Source organism: Bos grunniens, chromosome 1 (genome assembly GCF_055505025.1).
Source record: "Bos grunniens cultivar Pamir isolate PY7600 chromosome 1, Bosgru_T2T1.0, whole genome shotgun sequence".
NCBI classification, from domain to species: Eukaryota; Metazoa; Chordata; class Mammalia; order Artiodactyla; family Bovidae; genus Bos; species Bos grunniens.
The window spans coordinates 32,277,101-32,300,352 of NC_141165.1; the positions used below are offsets into that span (position 1 = coordinate 32,277,101).

Below are 23,252 nucleotides of genomic sequence, written 5' to 3' on the forward strand. Positions count from 1 at the left end.
AATAATAATAACTGATAAATAATAATAATAAATTATAATAAGTAAAAAAATAAGTAAAAATTATAATAAGTAAAAAAATTAATTACTATAATATAAATAATTAAATGGCCAGTAGAATACTGGCCATTTATGTTTCTTCTCTTGTTCATTATCTACTGACATCTTTTGCCCATTTTTCTATCACATTTACTTTTTCTTTATCGGTCTTTTGTAACAGGAGTACTATCAGAAGCTAATATCTAGTGCTTACTGAATGTTATAAGTCAGGCCCTATTCCAGGTGCTTTTTGTTTAATCCTACCCAATGAGGTAAGTGCTATTAATATCACCATCTCTGTTTTATAAAGCACACATCTGGTGCAAGGAGAGGTCAAGTAATTTACCTCAGGTAACAGAACTAGCTACCTGATTTAGTTACACTTGGTATACTAAAAAGACTGACAATCATAATACATATTTGAAAGACATCAGTGTGTCTGTTGAAACTACTTTCGCTGGTCTATCTTTCATCATTTAATTTTGTTTGTAGTGACTTTTGCCTGCTAGGATTGATTGACTCTATTCTCATCAAATAAATTGGCTTTTCTTTTATTTTGATCACCTGAAGAATAGTTTGAATACATCAATTCAAATGCATACAAACATTCAGATAGTATGAATGGATACAAAATAGAGTTAAATTATCTTTTCACTTTTATCATTGTCGTACATAGCAAAAGTATCTCTTTTTAACCATTTATGTCTTTATTTCTTCGGATGGCTGCCCTGTGATTCTGCATGCATGTCTGACTCTTTGTGATCCCATAGACTGTAGCCCACCAACCTCCTCTGTCCATGGGATTCTCCAGGCAAGAATACTGGAGTAGGTTGCCATTTCCTTCTCCAGGGGATCTTCCCGACTCAGGGAACCTGCGTCTCCTGCAGTTCCTGCGTTGGCAGGGTTCTTTACGACTGAGCCACCTGGGAAGCCCAATATTTATTTATTTGGCTGTGTCAGGTCTTAGTTGCTCCACAGCATGTCAGATCTTTGTTCCCCAACCAGGGATCGAACCTGTGGCCTTTGCACTGCAACTCAGACTTTATGTGTGTGTGTATATATATACACACACACTTTCATTTCTTGACTTATCAACTCCATATGTAAAAATTGATTTCTTCCTGTGAGAGACATGGTGTTTCAGGTAACATAGCCCTGCTTTTCTCTCTCCTCCGCCAATTAGCTTTCACAAGTAATATCAGCTTTGGTTGTGAGAACCTATATAATGTTAAATAATATACTTCAACTTCTAGTTCTTGATTTTAGACTGTGTGCTTTAACTAAGTCATTCATTCCTAATGGGGGAAATCACATGTAAAAATGGTTATTCTCTCTATTCCCTGGTTCATAAAATGTCATATTTATGAAGGAATGCTTCACTAGAAGCAGATCTTTCTTTAGTCATTTCACTGAAACCAGAGATATGTATAAGTAGAATGAAAGATATTGATTTACGTGACTATATAAATTGTAAGTATATATATACTTATAAGCACGGATTATGTAGATTATATAGATTATACAGCCTTTCCAACTATATTGCTTTATTTATTGCCCAGAATAATTCTGTAATGTATACAGAACAAGTATTCTTACATAATATAGGTAAGGAAACAAGTGTGAAAAGTTTATGGTCATATAAAGTCACCGTCATGGTTTTTGCAGTTTTATTTTGTTTCTGATCAGCCTCCACTCTTCTTTTTAATTTTATTTTTTGAAAAAGTTTGGCTGCATGGGGTCTTAGTTGCCACACACAGCAACAAACATCCACTTGTCTTTTTTAATTTAATTTTATTAAATTAAATTAAAAACAAAATTCGGCTGCGTGGTATCTTTGTTGTAGTGCACAGACTCTCTAGCTGTAGCAGCGTGAGCTCAGTTATCCTTCAGCATGAGGGATCTCAGTTCTTCGACCAGGGATAGAACCCATGTCCTCCGCATTGCAACGTGAATTCTTAACCACTGGAAAACCAGGGGAGTCCCCACTCTTCCTTCTTTGTGGCAGTATTACTCTGAGCGATAATCCCACCTTGCCCCAGTCTCAGTTCATGTGCTTTCAATTAAAACCAATTACTGCCTTAAATTCATGAACAATGTGACTTAGATCCGAGACAGTAAACTCAGCACATCTCCCTGGCCTCAAGTGAGTCTGGAATGGCATCAGAACCTACAAGATGTACCAAGATTATTTCTGGGAATAATGGGACAAAGATTCTGGCCCTACTCTCCTGATTAAAGATACAGCCCTGGGAGATGCTGGCAGCCATCTGTGACTAGGTGTGTGAGATAACCCTGAAGAGGCTGAGTGAGGAGAGAGCTGTGTTTGTTTCACTGGCCCTTTCCTGAGCCACGTCTACTCGTGCTGTTCAGTTACCTCAGTTCACACAGATTCCCCTTGTGTTTACTCCAGTTTGGGTTGATTCCATGTCAACGGTAATAACTGCACAGTTAATTCGTGACAATCCTGACACCAGCTTTTTGACTTACATCTAAGGCTCTTTCTACCCTACCATGTTGCCTCTTTGTTCAGGATTCAAAAACACACATCTTTTAAGATGTCTTCATTGTATCTTTTGCCTTCCTTCATAGTCTATTACGCATTCTTAGAAATGCAAATCCATCACGTGGAATTCATTCATGAGCCATTATGCATACATGTTTGGGCATGACATTCCCTATATACTTGGAACAATCGTATGGAGCAGAGAAGAGCTAATTCCAAAACTTTTTGTTAAATAAAGTTATTTTTATCTTAAGGTAACTCTGGATCATTTTAAGTCTTAGGGACACCACCCACCATGCACTGCTATGTTCAGGAGTTGTGATCATCAAATTCAATTATACATTACAGTAGTTGTTTGAAATTCAGAGCACATTTAGCCTAAGAAAAAGTATTATAACTGTTACTTAGATTAGCACAGAAAAGCTAATTTAAACTATGGCATTATGGTGTGCACACATGCTCAGTTGTGTCCAACTCTTTGTGACCCTATGCAGCCCACCAGCGGAGAAGGCAATGGCACCCCACTCCAGTGTTCTTGCCTGGAGAATCCCAGGGACGGGGGAGCCTGGTGGGCTGCGGTCTATGGGGTCGCACAGAGTCAGACATGACTGGACGGACTTAGCAGCAGCAGCCCACCAGGTTTCTCTGTCCATTGGATTTTTCACGAAAGAATACTGGAAAGGGTTGCCATTTCCTTTTCCAGGAGATCTTCCTGACTCAGGGACTGCACCCATCTCCTGTGTCTCCTGCATTGCAGGCAGATTCTTTACCACTGAGTCACCAGGCAAGCCCAATTTAAATTAAAATATGGCTAAATTACTCTGTATTTGAATGAGAAATGCTAGAACAGAGTATTGTCACAAAACTAACAATAAAACTTTTTTAAATATTAAGAGGATGGTACTTAAACAAGGAGATTTGCTGTTGGAAGATGAGAAGGTAAATGAAAGTGTATGACCATTCCAAAGAGGCTCCAGAGTCACTGCAAAGGCCATAGTGGTCGATGATTTAGGTCCCTTACTGTACTTGATTTCACATCAAAATGTGTCTTTTCTTCTCCATGATACAATAAAAAACTCTATCTCTTTTCTTAAACTTCAAAACCACACAAAGATGGAACTGAAAAAGGGAAAATACAAAACAGATTTTCATCTTCTCTTTCAATGTATGTTTCAAGTGCAAAGACTCCATCTTCAGATGTTACTATCTAGAGATGCAAATATACATGTAAACCTAAGAGTGCACTGCTGAGCTGGCAGAGAATTAGGCACACAGAAGGGAAGGGTAGGGTCTTAGCATGTGGGCTAGTGGTTCCCAGAGGAGGAGTCTGAGGTATGTGGTAAAAGACTTGATGAGCCAAAAACAGGAGCTGTGAAGAGAGAGCTTAATGCAGGTAAAGAAAAGCATAGGTTACAAGTCAGAGACTTGACTGGGCACTATGTGAAGTTTAGAGTGAAGAAAGAGGAAAATGGAGAGACAAATGTTGAACTTCTGGTCTGAAGATCATGGAAAACTTTTTAGTAGGGCTCTTGCAAGGTAAATAGAAGATAGTTGGAAGAGAGAGGGTGGGGTGCAGCATTAAAAGGAGAGGGAATGTATGGGTAAGTAGATGTATAAAATGAGACTGTCATATGGGCTGTAAACTAAGTTTAAGACGCATGTGAGAAAAGTGAAGAGTGAAACACATGGACAATTGTGCAAGATGAGACAAGTAATTAATAGACAGGAGAGGTGGACAGAGTCCAGACCCAGCGTAACCTAAGTACAAGTGGCCTGCTGAATTCGCAGGTTCCTCATCCAACAATCTGAGGTTAGTTAGCTGACTCTGAAGACAGGGAGCTGGCGGGTGGAAAGGATTGGCTGTACTGTGCCATTTCGTATAAGGGACTTGAGCACCTGTGGATTTTGGTATCCACACGTGGCCTGGAACCAGTCCCTTGTGGATGCAGAGGGACAGCTGTGCATTAATGCTCAGTAGAGCTCCCGGGAGGGGCCGATGGAATCCGCATGCACTGGGTGGAAGAAAGAGCCTGCAGATTTCAATGTGTGGCAGTGTCCGTGTCAAGAACTCCTAATTTAGGATTTACCTTTATTTTAAAGTTAAAACTCATTGGGGTCACCCTGTACAATACCTGAAATGTCAAAGCTGGGAAGCACAAGATTTTGGTTAGAATGGCAAGTGTCTGGTGCCTAGAAAGGAAGGGATCCTGATATGGTGCGAAACACATTTTGTTACAACATGCAATGCACGGGTAGGGGAGTAGAAAATGCACTGCCAGTTAATAACCACCTATGGACCCGAGGCGATATTAAATGGATTGTTCCAGATGTCCTCCAGGCTTGTGCTCAGCAGCATCAACATTCATCCTTGGAGTCTGCATTTTTAATGGAAAACTACTGTGAATGGTCGTGCTGAAAGCAGAAAGGCCAAAGCTTTCCTTGGTTGTAGCTGCACGATTCTTTCCCAAGCTCATTTGTGCTTTAGTGATTTCGCTTTGCTTGGCCTTTTACAACTTGGCAGTTCAGGAAGTGAAGATGAGAGACTCAGCAGATTTTCAACAAGTTTTACTCCAAATGTTCCCTTAATACTAGTATTTCTTGGACAGAGATTCCTGATGTTTTAGTGAAGTGTTCTTGGGGTTTCTTTATAAGCATCCTTTGGCATTTGTGAATGTGCCATGGCTTTTGCTCTTAATTTGGACTCACTGATATTTTACTTAAAAGCAGGAAAGGCACTTCTTGGGAGCCAGGTGAAATATAAGGTTTTTTTTTTTTTTTTTTTTTTGACTCTTTCCTGAACGTTGCTGAATACAGTGGTAACTTTGGGATAGCAGACTTGAGAAATGTCAGCTGGGAGAAAAAAAGAGAGGTGCTGCTCTGCTGTTGCCTAGACTGCTCTGTGAGGTCTGACTTTGAAAAATCCTGTGTTAGTTTGCAATACATTTTCAAATGCATTCAAAGTAATTAGCACACTGAATTGAATCTTGTTGTCACAGTTAATTATTAGATGGATACTTTCCTTTAGGGTATTTGACAGTTGCCCAAAATGTTAGTCTTAATCTAAAACCAAGAAGAGACCTCTGACATAGTGAAAGCCACCAAAATGGCATTTATTAAATATAAATGGTGAGTGCCTGAAGGGGAGGTGAGAAGAGAGCACTAATTCTCATCCTGAAATGAAAATTCCTCCAGAATGAAAGGGAAATTATATTACCTGTTAGCAGAAGGTTCATCAGTTTTACTTATCACGTGGATGATTTTAGAATGTGTGTATTCCTATAATGCATGACATTTGCATTGATAAATAGAGATTTATGACTCTCAACTTCTATCTCTGATTTGCCCAAATTCTTATACATACAATGGTTTCTATTAGTCTATTATCTGGAAAAATGACTTGAAAAAATTAAATGATACTGATTTAAAATGAAGAATGCAAAATAAATAAATAAATAAAATGAAGAAAGCTTATTTATGTGCATTTTAGGAACCCTAAGTGAATCAGGTAAATATATACACCAAGAAAAAAAAGCATTACCCTCTGAGTAGCTTTTTATCATAGACTGGAAACATGAAACTTAATAGTGTTAGAAATTAAGTGTACAATGAAATGTACACATTGCCAGAGCTCTTCAGTGGTAATTATTCCTTAAAAGCTAGAAATTGCCTTTATCTCTATGATATAAGAGAAAAGATACTATTAAAGCCCCTAGGAATTATCACCATATTTGAAGCATCTTTCACTTGGTCAAAGAAGCACAAGCCAAGTTCTGGTACTTACTATGTAAGGACTATGGCGACTGCATCATTCAACACGCTCTCCCCAAACAAGAGTGTGTACAGGTCAGGGTCGACATGCAGCTCATGGAAAATGGCCAACACCGTCACTAGGGGAGACACACACAAATATACAGAGTTAGCTGGGATGTGGCCATAGACTTGTCCTTGGCTGTGGTCACCTGTATAAAGCACTCATTAAATGTTCATCTTCTCAAATCCATCAATATATACATACTGAACCTTTAACCAAAATCAACCTCATCCGTCACTCCCCTGCTTAAAAGATTTCTCTGGGCTCCCCACTGCTTACAGAGAAAGCTTGAGCTCCTTGGTACAAGTCTTCTATAATCTGTGCACTGTTTGCCTTCCAGCATCTCTATCTGCTCTCCCTGCCCCTGCTCTGTTGCCTCCCTCTAGCCACACTGATGGGGAAGGCAATGGCACCCCACTCCAGTACTCTTGCCTGGAAAATCCCATGGACAGAGGAGCCTGGAAGGTTGCAGTCCATGGGGTCTCGAAGAGTTGGACACGACTGAGCGACTTCACTTTCACTTTCCACTTTCATGTATTGGAGAAGGAAATGGCAACCCACTTGTGTTCTTGCCTGGAGAATCCCAGGGACAGAGGAGCCTGGTGGGCTGTCGTCTATGGGGTCGCACAGAGTCGGACATGACTAAAGCAACTTAGCAGCAGCAGCAGCCACACTGAACTTGTCAGAATTTCCTGAATACCGTGTGTCATTTTCTAATTACCTTGGCATTTGGGTTCACTTTAGCAGGGCAGCTATCTCTTTCTCATCCAGATGCTACCATTCTCCTCCCTTAAGTACATAAACCCACACATACACACACACACTTTTTGCTACAAAAAACCCCCAAACCTTTATTCAATCTTTAAAAGCCTCTCAAGTTTTCCCCCAGAAAAGGCAATGGCACCCCCCTCCAGTACTCTTGCCTGGAAAATCGCATGGGCAGAGGAGCCTGCCAGGCTGCAGTCCGTGGGGTCGCTAAGAGTCAGACACGATCGAGCAACTTCACTTTCACTTTTCACTTTCATGCATTGGAGAAGGAAATGGCAACCCACTCCAGTGTTCTTGCCTGGAGAATCCCAGGGACAGGGGAGCCTGGTGGGCTGCAGTCTATGGGGTTGCACAGAGTTGGACACGCCTGAAGCAACTTAGCAGCAGCAGCAGCAAGTTTTCCCCCAGCCCTCTGATCCCTCAGTAAATATCTGGGTCACTCCTTTTTGATCCCAGACTTTGGGATCACAGAACATACCACTTCTTGGCACATGCTCAAGAAGTGTTTGATGTGTGAATGACTGAGTGAGTGAATGAATGAAGGTTGTTGCAGCGGCTTATTCCTGTGAAGGGAGAGGTGGTTGGCACCTGGCTCTCATTCTCTCAAGATCACACTCATCTATACAGATGAACCCAATGTTCCTAAGAGCAGTTCCTAAGGTTCATTTTCAGCAGTCTGCTTCATGGCTCCTATATACCGTATAGTCATACAGAGCCTCTGGGCATATACCTGGGCAGTGAGTAATCACACACTGACTAACTGTGTTCACCAAAACTATTCAGTATCTTGATATTTGAAACAGTCATGCAAAGTGTGAACAGCTATCATTAGGAGAATGATCCACTGAGTGGACTACCAAAAGGGAAAACAGGGTGGTTGAAAATGATACTGATGGTATATTTTTAAGGCAGAATGGGCATTTTCATTTCTGTTCTTTCCTTTCCTATTTCATGCACTGTGAGGTTAATAACTGTGTTGTCTAAGAGAGTGCTGGGGAGAAAAAAAAAGCTCAGTTGGACTGTTTTGTAAGTAGGGTCAATAAGTTTGGCACTTGTCCTGCCATAATGGGAGGGTTTTAGTGACAGAGTGCCATAGCTTGATTCAAACCCTGGAAATAAAGTTTAGGCAGCAGGGTAGAGGACAGAATGGACATGCGGCTGGAAGCTTTCCCGAATGTTCTGGCAAGAGATGAGTTGTACCAAGACTGGAAGAGTCCTAGATTCAGGCTCCTCGACTCTCGTACATCCTGCTCTTCCCTGAAGATCCACCACCGTGGGCTCTCATAGGTCAGTTACGACAGTGCTTTGTATTTTACTTACTCATTGGTTCTCACCTTCCCTCTGGGTCTCTAACCCCTAGCATGTTGCTAGACTATGGTAAGCTTTAGTGAGTGAAAAGATAATGTCAGGGAGGATAGAGCAGGAGCGATAATACCCACAATATATTTGGGATGAAGAATGGGTAGGTCTTGGTTCCCGAGAGACAGCAAGACTTGGGTTTCAACCCTGGGCAGGCAGTAAATGGGCTGCATAAGAGAAATTCTTAGGCAGGGGAATTTTGCAAGTTTGGTTTTTGATATGTTGACTTAAATATGCAGATGGAATTTCAAATGGAAATTTCAATAAGAAAGCTAGAAGTAAAAGGCTATCGCTAGAGGCTTCCCTGGTGGCTCAGTGATAAAGAATGCACCTGCCAATGGACAGAACATGGGTTTCATCCCTGGTCTGGGAAGTTCCCACATGCCACTAAGCAACTTTGCCCGTGCACCACAGTTATGGAGCTTGAACTCCAGAGTCTGGGAGTCACAACTCCTAAAGCCCAAGTGCCCTAGAGCCTGTGCTCCCCAAGAGAAGTCATCATGGTGAGAAGCCTTCACACCACAACTAGAGAGTAACCTGCATATCAGTGAAGACCCAGCACAGCAAAAGAGAAATTAAAAAAAACATTTTAAAGGTATAACCATACAAAGTTATGACAGAATGTGGTCAACTGGAGAAGGGAATGGCAAACCACTTCAGTATTCTTGCCTTGAAAACCCCATGAACAGTATGAAAAGGAAAAATGATAGGATATTGAAACAGGAACTCCCCAGGTCAGTAGGTGCCCAATATGCTACTGGAGATCAGTGGAGAAGTAACTCCAGAAAGAATGAAGGGATGAAGACAAAGCAAAAACAATACCCAGCTGTGGATGTGACTGGTGATAGAAGCAAGGTCCGATGCTGTAAAGAGCAATATTGCATAGGAACCTGGAATGTCAGGTCCATGAATCAAGGCAAATTGGAAGTGGTCAAACAAGAGATGGCAAGAGTGAATGTCGACATTCTAGGAATCAGTGAACTGAAATGGACTGGAATGGTCGAATTTAACTCAGATGACCATTATATCTACTACTGTGGGCAGGAATCCCTCAGAAGAAATGGAGTAGCCATCATGGTCAACAAAAGAGTCCAAAATGCAGTACTTGGATGCAGTCTCAAAAACAACAGAATGATCTCTGTTCATTTCCAAGGCAAACCATTCAATATCACAGTAATCCAAGTCTATGCCCCAACCAGTAACACTGAAGAAGCTGAAGTTCAACGGTTCTATGAAGACCTACAAGACCTTTTAGAACTAACACCCAAGAAATATGTCCTTTTCTTTATAGGGGACTGGAATGCAAAAGTAGGAAGTCAAGAAACACCTGGAGTAACAGGCAAATTTGGCCTTGGAATACGGAATGAAGTAGGGCAAAGACTAATAGAGTTTTGCCAAGAAAATGCACTGGTCATAGCAAACACCCTCTTTCAACAACACAAGAGAAGACTCTATATATGGACATCACCAGATGGTCAACACCGAAATCAGATTGATTATGTTCTTTGCAGCCAAAGATGGAGAAGCTCTATACAGTCAGCAAAAACAAGACCGGGAGCTGACTGTGGCTCAGATCATGAACTCCTTATTACCAAATTCAGGCTTAAATTGAAGAAAGTAGGGAAATTCACTAGACCATTCAGGTATGACCTAAATCAAATCCCTTATGATTATACAGTGGAAGTGAGAAATAGATTTAAGGGCCTAGATCTGATAGAGTGCCTGATGAACTATGGACTGAGGTTCATGACATTGTACAGGAGACAGAGATCAAGACCATGACAAGGAAAAGAAATGCAAAAAAGCAAAATGGCTGTCTGGGAGGCCTTACAAATAGCTGTGAAAAGAAGAGAAGCAAAAAGCAAAGGAGAAAAGGAAAGATAAAAGCATCTGAATGCAGAGTTCCAAAGAATGGCAAGAAGAGATAGGAAAGCCTTCCTCAGTGATCAATGCAAAGAAATAGAGGAAAACAACTGAATGGGAAAGACTAGAGAGCTCTTCAAGAAAATTAGAGATACCAAGGAAACATTTAATGCAAAGATGGGCTCGATAAAGGACAGAAATGGTATGGACCTAACAGAAGCAGAAGATATTAAGAAGAGGTGGCAAGAATACACAGAAGAACTGTACAAAAAAGATCTTCATGACCCAGATAATCACGATGGTGTGATCACTGACCTAGAGCCAGACATCCTGGAATGTGAAGTCCAGTGGGCCTTAGAAAGCATCACTACGAACAAAGATAGTGGAGGTGATGGAATTCCAGTTGAGCTATTTCAAATCCTGAAAGATGATGCTGTGAAAGTACTGCACTCAATATGCCAGCACATTTGGACAACTCAGCAGTGGCCACAGGACTGGAAAATGTCAGTTTTCATTCCAATCCCAAAGAAAGGCAATGCCAAAGAATGCTCAAACTACCGCACAATTGCACTCATCTCACACGCTAGTAAAGTAATGCTCAAAATTCTCCAAGCCAGGCTTCAGCAATATGTGAACCGTGAACTTCCTGATGTTCAAGCTGGTTTTAGAAAAGGCAGAGGAACCAGAGATCAAATTGCCAACATCCGCTGGATCATCGAAAAAGCAAGAGAGTTCCAGAAAAACATCTGTTTCTGCTTTATTGACTATGCCAAAGCCTTTGACTGTGTGGATCACAATAAACTGTGGAAAATTCTGAAAGAGATGGGAATACCAAACCACCTGATCTGCCTCTTGAGAAATTTGTATGCAGGTCAGGAAGCAACAGTTAGAACTGGACATGGAACAACAGACTGGTTCCAAATAGGAAAAGTACGTCAAGGCTGTATATTGTCACCCTGTTTATTTAACTTATATGCAGAGTACATCATGAGAAATGCTGGACTGGAAGAAGCACAAGCTGGAATCAAGATTACCAGGAGAAATATCAATAACCTCAGATATGCAGATGACACCACCCTTATGGCAGAAAGAGAAGAGGAACTAAAACGCCTGTTGATGAAAGTGAAAGTGGAGAGTGAAAAAGTTGGCTTAAAGCTCAACATTCAGAAAACGAAGATCATGGCATCCGGTCCCATCACTTCATGGGAAATAGATGGGGAAACAGTGGAAACAGTGTCAGACTTTATTTTTTTGGGCTCCAAAATCACTGCAGATAGTGACTGCAACCATGAAATTAAAAGACGCTTACTCCTTGGAAGGAAAGTTATGACCAACCTAGATAGCATATTCAAAAGCAGAGACATTACTTTGCCAACAAAGGTTCATTTAGTCAAGGCTATGGTTTTTCCTGTGTGGTTTTTCCTCACATCCTGTATGGATGTGAGTTGGACTGTGAAGAAGGCTGAGCGCCGAAGAATTGATGCTTTTGAACTGTGGTGTTGGAGAAGACTCTTGAGAGTTCCTTGGACTGCAAGGAGATCCAACCAGTCCATTCTGAAGGAGATTAGCCCTGGGATTTCTTTGGACGGAATGTTGCTGAAGCTGAAACTCCAGTACTTTGGCCACCTCATGCGAAGAGTTGACTCATTGGAAAAGACTCTGATGCTGGGAGGGATTGGGGGCAGGAGGAGAAGGGGACGCCAGAGGATGAGATGGCTGGATGGCATCACTGAATCGATGGACTTGAGTCTGAGTGAACTCCAGGAGTTGGTGATGGACAGGGAGGCCTGGCATGCTGCGATTCATGGGGTCGCAGAGTCGGACACGACTGAGCGACTAAACTGAACTGAACTGATCCTAAGCATGAGCAAGTTGGCTGAAAACCATATCCATCATGAATAGATTTTTATTTACTAAAGATTATCCTAGGGAAAGGAGTATTGAACTCAACAACTAGCTTTCGGGTAAAGAGACAACAAATACAAAATGCCATGAATCAGCATGACAATTAGCCAGATTCTATTTTACTAGGCATAGAGTCGATTTCATTATTCTAGATGAATAGATCCTTAATCATGATAGAATGGCAGAGATGTACCCTCTAATAGTGTGTAGCTGTTCACATTTGTACCATGTCTGAGCCTTTGCAGGTGGTGGTGGGAGGGAACTGATGATTATCTCTGCTAAGTAACCTCTTTCTCCTGATAGAATAGAGTCAAGATCCTGAATAGAATCAAAACAAAAAGGCTTCAGTTGGGAGTTTTATTTGTCTGTTTTTTGATGCACCATAGGCATGTGGGTCTTAGTTTCCTGACGAGGGATTGAACTGTGCCCCCTGCCTTGGAAGTAAAGGTCGTAACCACTGGACCACCAGGGAAGTTCACAATTGGGAGTCTGAGTTACCAACATTTTCCTTTTACCAGAATTTTGTGTGGAATACAAGTAAAATTATAATTTTTATTGGAATACAATTGCTTTATAATGTTGGGTTAGTTTCTGCTGAAGAACAACTTGAATCAGCCATATGTATACATATATCCCCTCCCTCTTGAGCTTCCCTCTCACCCCCACCCCCGCCCTACCCCTCAAGTCATCACAGAGCGCTGAGCTGAGCTCCCTGTGCTACAGAGCGGCTTCCCAGTAATTGTCTATTTTATACATGGTCGTGTATATATGTTAATGCTACTATCTCAATTCATCCCACCCTCTCCTTCCCCTGTTGTGTCTACAAGTCTGTTCTCTATGTCTGCATCTCTATTTCTGACCTGAAAATAGATTCATCAGTACCATTTTTCTAGATTCCATATATATGTGTTAATATATGAAATTTGTTTTTCTAACTTACTTCACTCTATATCACAGGTTCTAGGTTCATCCACACACTACAATTGACTCAATTTCATTCCTTTTTATGGCTGAGTAATATTCCATTGTATATAGTTACCACATCTTCTTTATCCATTCATCTGTCGGTAGGCATCTAAGTTGCTTCCATGTCCTGACTATTGTAAATAATGCTGCAATGAGTATTGGAGTATGTGTGTCTTTTGAGTTATGGTTCTCTCAGGGTATATGCCCCAGTGAAGGCAATGGCACCCCACTCCAGTACTCTTGCCTGGAAAATCCCATGGACAGAGGAGCCTGGTAGGCTGTAGTCCATGAGGTTGCTAAGAGTAGGACACGACTGAGCAACTTCATTTTGACTTTTCACTTTCATGCATTGGAGAAGGAAATGGCAACTCACTCCAGTGTTCTTTCCTGGAGAATCCCAGGGATGGGGGAGCCTGGTGGGCTGCCATCTATGGGGTCACGCAGAGTTGGACACGACTGAAGCGACTTAACAGCAGCAGCAGCAGCAGGGTATATGCCCAGTAGTATGATTGCTGGGGCATATGGTAGTTCTATGTTTAGTTTTTTGTTGTTGTTGTTACCTGTTTAATTTTTAAGGAACCTTCATACTGATCTCCACAGTGGCTGTATCAATTAATCCAAAATATACAAATAGCACATGGAGCTCAATATCAAAAAAACCCAACAACCCAATAAAAAGAATAAGCAAAAGACCTAAATAAACATTTCTCCAGAAAAGACAGATGGCCAACAGGTACATGAAAAGATCCTCAACATAACTATTAGAGAAATGCCAATCAAAACTACAATGGGGTATCACCTCTTGCTGGTCAGAATGGCCATCATCAAAAAATCTACCAACAGGAAGTGCAGGTGAGGATGTAAAGAAAAGGGAAACTTCTTACACTGTTGGTGGAAAGTTATTCTTAAGTTAGAAACTTCTATCATGGAAGTTCTACTAATATGGAGTTTAGTCTCCTTATTTGTATTTCCAAGTTCTGAAGATGACTTGCAGCTTGTCTGCACTCCCAGGCACAAGAGTTTCCTGGGCTCACAAATAGGGAGGTAAAGCCCTGGGTTTCTTTCCCCACCTCCCCACTTATGAAGTCTACCCAATGCTAGGATGGACTCTGAATCTTTCCAGTGAGAGCTTTGGGCCTTTGGAAGGACAGGCTTTTAAGTGAATATCCAGTTTTGTTCAAAACTGTTCTGACATTCCTACAATTCTTTTTGCACAAAGAACTGAACTCCACTGCATAAATGCTGTCCCACACAAGAGAAAGCTCTTACTTTGGGCATTCCTATCTACCCTGTGAAGAAATGGAACAGCTTTGAAAGAAAACAAGGCAGTGTGTCCTATAAGAGGGAATATTCGCTGGGACCACAAATGAGTTGAATAGGTGAGTCAGGAAATTAGCCACCCACTCTCACTGTTGAGCTGAGAGCTTTGAAAAATGCATATAATTAGCTCGCTGGCAGGGCTGTCTCACACACAATGTCCAAGACTCTCATGGCACCTCTTCCCAAGAGAGGACCTCTTGGAACAGCTGTGGACATGCTCACACTGGCTCTGCTCACACCTTGCTGGGTTTGTAAGGACAACCCAGGTCCGAGGCTCGGCTGAAGAGCCATGCATAGTTTGATCAGACTGCTTGGGATAGTCTGAGGAGAACATTCCAGACACCGTGTGGAGAGGAAGAGGAGAAGACACAGTCTGATTTCTTTGACCTCTGATTTTACCAGGGAATTGTGTCATGCTTGCCTTTGTCATAGTTTAGTTAGTTCTCATCACTTAGTGGTGAGATTCAACACTCAGCTTGGGGTTTGGGTTCCTTCCTCATACTTGACTTTTTAGCTAGAGAAAAATCTGTTTTGTTTCCTGAATTGGTAGTAAGGAATGCAAGCATATATAACCTTATGCTCAAATATGCACGCACACACACACACACACACCCCTACTCGCATGTAAGAGCAGTGGATGGTTGAGACATGCCATTGAGTTACGGGAGATAATAGTGGTTCAGTGAATGACAATAATGATTCAACTATTTTCTGAGACTATGTTATAGTTTCAGTAGTCAAACAGTGAGGGGTCTTGGGAGAACGAATGAGGCAGTGGTGTGGATGGCACTTCTGAGAAGCTTGTGATAAAGGGAAGCCTATGAAGTAGAAAGCCAATGGAGGCTTTCTCTTCAATTTCTAATTTAATACAGATTGAACAGAATAAGCAGAAATAAAGTTGAAAACAAAGGAAAAAGAAGAGAACTCATATTTTCTCATCTCAAATGCAATAACCATAACTAAAGATAAAAATTCAGATAATGACCACCTTACCCTATTTGGTACTTCAATATATTGACTTGAATAATGTCTTACTTTTTTTTTTATTACTATCTTTTGAACTAACCTCTTTCCTAATGCTCTTTCAGTCACTTCTAAGTCTTCAGGGTGATTTAGTGACAGTTCCTTCACTAGATCTCCATTAACAGCTCTCTGACCCATATTTTCTTGGTGTTTTACAAGGAATTTAAATTTCAAATGCTATTTTAATATAGGGACTCTCAGCAACCTGCACAAGCTCTGCCTGGGTCTATGGACAGCATCACACAATAGTTCCTACCCCTGTTGCTCTAAGTCATCACTCAGCCTTGTCAAAATGCTGGCTCTCCCTGGGAGTGCTCTCTGTGGTTTTCGGTGCAAATCAGTATGTATGACACTTGTCCCTGACACATGGAGAATCAAAAACATCTCTGGCTTGTGCAGTGGAACCTTGTCAGGCTGACAGGTGGAGACCCCTGGTAGCCTCATAAGCCAAGCAGCAATTTCTATTTCCAAAAGTGATTACTGGGAAAATGTGGGATTTTTTTCCCCCTCCTATAATTCATATATAAGAAATTCTCCTGTAACTCTTCCCACTTTTCTGAAATATTGTACATACTGAGATTACAAGGAGAGGCTCCAAAATAGCTGAGGTATTCTAGTATGCTGGAAGACTGAAATTAGTTTGAGCCTCAATCTTCTCAGTGAAGACTTGGCAGAGAATCAGTGTACTAGTTTTGCCGATCAAGCTTTGCCAGTCATATCCTAGAAATACAACTAGAAATCCTAACCCTTCTGAAATAGGTCAGAGAAACAATGCCAGATCTAGAGTTAACCACTAGATGTTATTTCATTGAGGTCATTTGGCTCTGCAGTAAAAGAATCTTCCTGAAGTGCATGAGTGAGGGTTCAATCCCTGGGTGGGGAAGATCCCTTGGAGAAGGAAATAGCAACCCAATCCAGTATTCTTGCCTGGGAAATCCCATGGACAGGGGAGCCTGGCAGGCTACAGGCCCATGGTGTCTCAAAAGAGTTGGACACATCTTAGCAACTAAACAACAATATTGTAAATTAGAAGTTACACAGACCATCATGAATGATTTAGCCCTAAACCATTTCAATTTTATTTTGGCCATCAATATGATACGTTATTTTGGTACTGAGTTGGTGGTGGAGAATATACCATATGTTAGCACATCATTACAGCCCTTTCCCCTAGAGATACTTGGGAGAAACCAGTTCCAATGCCCCAGGGCAATAGTTTCAAAGTATGGTCCAGGGACACCTGGGAGTTCCTGAGACTTATTCAGGATGGTTCCCAAGGTCAAAACTATCTCAGAATACTATGACAGAGTTACTTGCATTTTTCATTCTTGTTATTTTATCTGTGTAGAGTGGAACTTAGAGGTTATATGATGTGTGTTAGTGCAGCTGAATTCAGAAACCAATGTGAGAATCCAGCTGTCTTCTGTCACACCACACAGTAAGGGGACTTGCAAAGATGTGTCACTCTCCCCAGTAAATTTTTTGTTTTGGAAATAAATTCAGTTTTTATAAAAAGTATCATTTAGCATGTAAATTGTTCATGATTATTATTTTAAATAGATCAATGAAATTATGTTAAAAAATTTAAATTCTAACATGGTAAATGTTGATAGATATAACACCCACAAACAAAAGACTCCTTGAGGTCCTTCCTAATTCTGAAGAATTTTAAAAGGGTTGTGACACCAAAAAGCTTGAGAACCACTGTCCAAAGACATTTGTTGTATGTAATGAATCAATTTACATCCTGTGCAGCCAGAATGATACTTCTGAAGCATCATCTCTGAGAGAAATGAGAAAATAGTTCCCCAAATCATTTTCAGTGGAATTTAATTCTTTTGTTGGATTCCTGTTGAGAAAGGCTCCCTAGCTCTAAATACCTTTTGCCACACAATAACCAACTCATTCTTTTGGAATGTATGTAGAGGATTTCTAATAACTATTACATGAGGGGAAATTATTCTTTTCAGATTAATTAAAACAGCACATTCTGGAATCACATTTCTGTCATAAGTATTTGCATTCATTTAAGTCCTTTTTTTGGAATGTAAGTGCTTTGTAGACAGAGATTATTTCTTCAACATACGAATGCATATTAAAAACATGGACAATCACATGTCCTTTCCTTGATTTCAAACATGGTCAAACATAGTTCCAGATAATCTACTCCCTCTTTTGCTTTAAAACCTGAAGTACAGAGCTTATCAGTTACTGAGAATATAAAAAAGTAATCAGAATATCACAAGGTTTGATATTAAGAAAAGAAAAACAAAAAAGAAATATAAAGATTAGCAAGATAGAAACCTGGGAATAAACACTGGGGTGGGGAGATATTTTCCAGAACCTCTCTTTGGGAACTATGGCTAATATCTCTTGGCACTTTAGCTGGTGCTTTAGAATTTTTCCCAAAGGTACCTATAACAGAAATATTCTAAATTTAACATTAGCACAGAACATAAACATTTAACAAAGACCCAATTTTCTCACCAATGGGGTTTAATGAGCCATGGTGCAGTTTTAATGGGGAATCTTTGTAGTCTGTTCAATATCTGAGTGAAGATGACTTACCCTGTTGTACAAGCGTTCTCCAATCAGTATTATGACTTAAGCATTTTGCCATTTTAAAAACGAACGTGGTAAGCAAGGGTTTGCCTACAAATCATGAAATAAATTCAGAGAAAAGCTCAGTGGAGCCATAAAGCAGACAAACCCTGAATGGGTCAACAATGGGAGGTAAAAATATCACTGTGACCCATTACACATAACAAAAATTGTAGGAAAAATATGATAATGTGAGTCATGATCATGGTACACATTTATATAAGTGGGTTTCACAACTAAAGTTTTCTCTTGCTACAAAAAGACATGAGACAAGCAGGTATTCCATCATCGCCCAATCTGTGGATAATGACCCTGAGAGACATTACAGAAAGATTTCAAAGTAGAGGGTGCCTATTTCTGCTTTCTAAGTAGATTAGAAAAGCTGCTAAGGGTGAACAAGAGTAATATTAAGAGGCTACACTGGGTCTGTGTGACACAGCAGGGTGGGGAAAATAGGAGGAGAGGGATCATATCATGAGTCCAATCATTCCTGCCATCACTCTGTGGGGTAGGCTGAATAGTGTCCCCTCCCACCCCTGCAAAGACATTACTTTGTCCACAAAGGTCCATATAGTCAAAGCTATGGTTTTTCCAGTAGTCATGTATGGATGTAAGAATTGGACCATAAAGGAGAATTGATGCTTTTGAACTGTATTGTTGGAGAAGACTTTTTACAGTCCCTTGGACTGCAAAGAGATCAAACCAATCAATCCTAAACGAAATCAATCCTGAATATTCATTGGAAGGATTGATGCTGAAGCTGAAGCTCTAATACTTTGGCCACCTGATGCCAAGAGCCAACTCATTAGAAAAGACCTTGATACTGGGAAAGATCGCAGGAAGGAGGAGAAGGGGATGACAGAGGATGAGATGGTTTGATGGCATCACTGACTCGATGGACATGAGTTTGAGCAAGCTCCGGGAGATGATGGACAGGGAAGCCTGGTGTGTTGCAGTCCATAGGGTTGCAAAGAGTCAGACATGACTGAGCGACTGAACAACCCCTCCCCCACCTCCCCCAGAAAGGCATCCATGAACTAATCCCCAGAGGCTGTGCATATATAACTTCACATGGCAAAAGGGACTTTGCAGATGTAATTAAAGTTTGCTTAAAATGGGCAAATTATGTTGGATCCACCCTTATGGCAGAAAGTGAAGAAGAACTAAAGAGCCTCTTGATGAAAGTGAAAGTGGAGAGTGAAAAAGTTGGCTTAAAGCTCAACATTCAGAAAACTAAGATCATGGCATCTGGTCCCATCATCTCATGGCAAATAGATGGGGAAACAGTGGAAACAGTGGCTGACTTTATTTTTCTGGGCTCCAAAATCACTGCAGATGGTGATTGCAGCCATGAAATTAAAAGGCACTTACTTCTTTGAAGGAAAGTTATGACCAACCTAGATAGCATATTAAAAAGCAGAGACATTACTTTGCCAACAAAGGTCCATCTAGTCAAGGCTATGGTTTTGCCAGTGGTCATGTAGGGATGTGAGAGTTGGACTATAAAGAAAGCTGAGTGCCGAAGAATTGATGCTTTTGAACTGTGGTGTTGGAGAAGACTCTTGAGAGTCCCTTGGACTGTAAGAAGATCCAACCAGTCCATCCTAAAGGAGATCAGTCCTGGGTGTTCATTTGAAGGACTGATGTTGAAGCTGAAACTCCAATACTATGGCTACCTGATGCGAAGAACTGACTTATTTGAAAAGACCCTGATGCTGAGAAAGATTGAGAGCAGGAGGAGAAGGGGACAACAGAGATGAGGTGGTTGGATGGCATCACCGACTCGATGGACATGGGTTTGGGTGGACTCCGGGAGTTGGTGATGGACAGGGACTTCTGGCGTGCTGCGATTCATGGGGTCGCAAAGAGTTGGACACGACTGAGCGACTGAACTGAACTGAACCTATTTGGGTGGTCCAACCTAATTACTCAAGCTCTCAAAAGCAGAGATGTTTGTTTCCCTGGGTCAGAGATGCAGCTGAAGAGAAGGCAGAAGAGAGACTAAAAAGGGGTGGTGGGGGTGGGGGGCCAGCAGCCATGAAGATTCCAAGTGTGAGAAGTAGTCCACATGCCATTATTAACTCTGAGCTGCAGGGGCTCACTTGTGAGGGTCATAGAGAGACCTCTTTGAGCCAAGATAAGAAAGCAGGAATCTCAGTCCTATAACTACAAGGAAATGGATTTGGTCGACAAATGGAATGAACCCAGAGCTTCACCATGAGAGCCCCACTAGTCAGCACCTTGATTTTGGCCTTTCGAGAGTGTAGTAGAGATCCTAGTTGAGCCAACCTAGGTCAACCAGCCAACCTACAGAACTGTACAATAATAAATTTGTGTTGCTTTAAGCTGCAACATTTCTGGTAATTTGCTACAGCAGCCCTAACAAATGAATGCACTCTGATCCCCTCTCACCAGAGGAACTACAAATGGTAGGCAGCCTGAACTCCCAGGCATTTGACTTTTCAACACATGAGTTACTGAGTAGAAGGGCCCTTCAGTCCTCCCTTCTCCTACTTCCCCCCGAAGAAGACAAGAAGTCACATAGACAAATCCATCTTTTAGCTCATACTTTAGCAAGGACAAAACCTGAACCAATGAGAAGGCTGTGGATTTGCAAATGTTTCTGCCATGAGGCCCCCTGTGCTGATTATCTATGTGTGTCTCCCTTGGTGCAATCATCAGATCAATCATTTACTCAGAATGTATTATTTTATAGCTCATCAAATCACTTTATTTTCCAGTGTTTATTTTATCTGAGCTACACTGTGAAGAACTGGTGCTGAGGTGGGAATGATGAAGCCCAAACCAGGGTGGAAGGTTAGCACAGTCAGGCCAGCCAAGACTGAGAAGAGCAAGCCAAAAGTCCTAAAGCCACTCTAGTGAGAAAAGCAAGCAGTGGCCATTTTTATTCTTCTCTGAACTTTTTTTTTGTATCTTATAATTTTTCTACAATAAGCATGAATAAGACAGGATAAAAAGCCATCTTGAAAGTTGGCCAAACTTAATAAAGAGATAAACCATGCAACTCGGAGTCTCTTCCCACGACCCAGGATGCCATATGTGAGCACTCCTCTCCCCCTCCCTTTCTCCCAGAACATCCCCCCTGGGCTTCCAGACTGTCGAGCCCTCTATGTGACATGTCACTGTGGACCCATCTTATCTTTCCGAGCGCTCTCTTTTGTGTTGGGGAGACTAACTTCTAGTTTCTCTTTGACCCCTCCAGCCCCTCTCTCTCTCCTTGGCAAACCCACCCCTTTGACACAAATGCTGCCCAAGAATTCTTCAGTTCCCTCCTCATTCCACCAAGTCTCTGTGAGAATCTCATCCACATTCACTTGTCTCCGTCTCCAGCCCAGCCCTTCTTCTCCTCAACTACAGGCTCCCATATCTAGCCACTGGCAAGACAACTCCACCTGGAGTTCTTCTACTGGAACAAATACTTACTAAGCACCACTGTGTGCCTGGCACTGGGTATGGAGGTGCTGTAGATGCCCTGTCGTCTAACCAGCCTTCATCAATCTGTTGCTTCTGCTCTTGAATTACCAAATTCAAGAAATGGCATCGTCACTTAGCCAGAAACTTATGTTTGTATTGAAAAAAAAAATGTAACTTATCTTAGCATCAATTTATAGACACTCTCAGGTGTAAAATGAATAGCTGTTTAGAAGTTGCTGCGTAGCACAGGGAGCCCAGCCTGGTGCTCTGTGATGACTTGGAGGGATGGGGTCAGGGGGGAGGGAGGGAGTGTGTGTATGATTATGGCTGATTTGTGTTGTTATATGGTAGAAACCAACACAACATTGTAAAAATTAAAAAATATATGTATTTAAATAAAGTATATCCTAAAAAAATGTAACTTATTTACAATGGAAAACTCTCTGGCATTATAGGGTATAATTTGGCAGAGAGGGGCTGGAGGGGTCAAAGAGAAACTAGAAGTTAGTCTCCCCCAACGCAAAAGAGAGTGCTCGGAGAGATATGAAGTGTCCACAGTGGCATGTCACATAGAGGGCTCGACAGTCTGGAAACCCGGGGGGAAGTTCTGGGAGAAAGGGAGGGGGAGAGGAGTGCTCACATATGGCATCCTGGGCCGTGGGAAGAGACTCTGAATTGCATGGTTTATCTCTTTATTAAGTTTGGCCAACTTTCAAGATGGCTTTTTATCCTTTCTTATTCATGCTTATTGTATAAAAATTACAAAATACAAAAAAAAAATAAAAGTTCAAAGAAGAATAAATGTGGCCACTGCTTGCCATTTTTATTAGAGACAAGCCACACTTTGGAATTAAGTGGTTTACAAAGACATTCAAGGAAAGAAAAGGAAACCAGTTCCTGTGGTGATCTATTACATCAGATACTGCCCTATGAACTAGCTTTGTCATGTCTGAAATTTTAGCCCTCTACAGAAATTCATTCTGGATTGGAAAATAATAAAAACGCAGAAGTTCAGTTGCAGATAAATGCCTTTCCTTATGTGAAAGCAGTATTTAAAAAAAAAAAAAAAACTCCCCAAAAAGTAGACTGCAAGCATTTTAGCTTTTCTTTGAATTGGTCTTCTTGGATAAAAAGTTGTTCGTCACTGATACTGGTTGTTCATCTATATATTTGTTGATGTCTTCAATAGTTTCTGGCAAGCAGCAGGCAATTCTGGTGATTAAATAAATGAATGAATGAAACTTGAAGGTCGTGTTCCCCGTGTCTGACTCCTTGAGGATCAGACCAGCTCTGCCTCTCTCGTGTTCTCCCACTGTGATCAGGGACTTCTTCGATAACTCACTGACCTGATCGCACTTGTTATGAAAAGCTGTGTCCATTTCAGCTCAAAGTAATACATTGACCACTACAATGTTTCTTATCTATAAAACCCAGGTAAAAGGTCAGTCCCTATCATTTCTAGGCTGTGTTCTAGGAGGAAAATTACTTTTCAAGGAATCCTAACCCCTGGGGCCCCTGAGAAGCTTTGTAGAGCAAGGGAACTCAGCCCTGTTTACCGTGCTCTCCTGGCTCCCTGGGCATCTTCCTGGGCATCAGGAGGTGCCCACTTTTAGTTTGTGGAGGTGCTGACTCTGCATTTATCTGACTGAGAGTGAGTGCCGC

The 23,252-nt window shown here is 41.3% G+C and overlaps 1 protein-coding gene across 4 annotated transcripts in view; it reads right to left on the reverse strand.

The window, feature by feature from the left end:
* SLC9A9 (solute carrier family 9 member A9) overlaps positions 1-23,252 on the reverse strand; it is a 660,343-nt gene that overhangs the window by 419,882 nt on the left and 217,209 nt on the right. For all 4 annotated transcript variants that reach the window (XR_015158063.1, XM_086385315.1, XM_086385488.1 and 1 more), the window contains exon 6: positions 6,321-6,426. Coding sequence is in view for 3 of the 4 variants with exons in the window: in XM_086385315.1 (XP_086241441.1) it covers positions 6,321-6,426 (106 nt within the window). In the remaining variant the exon portion in view is untranslated. The remainder of the gene's footprint in view (positions 1-6,320; positions 6,427-23,252) is intronic.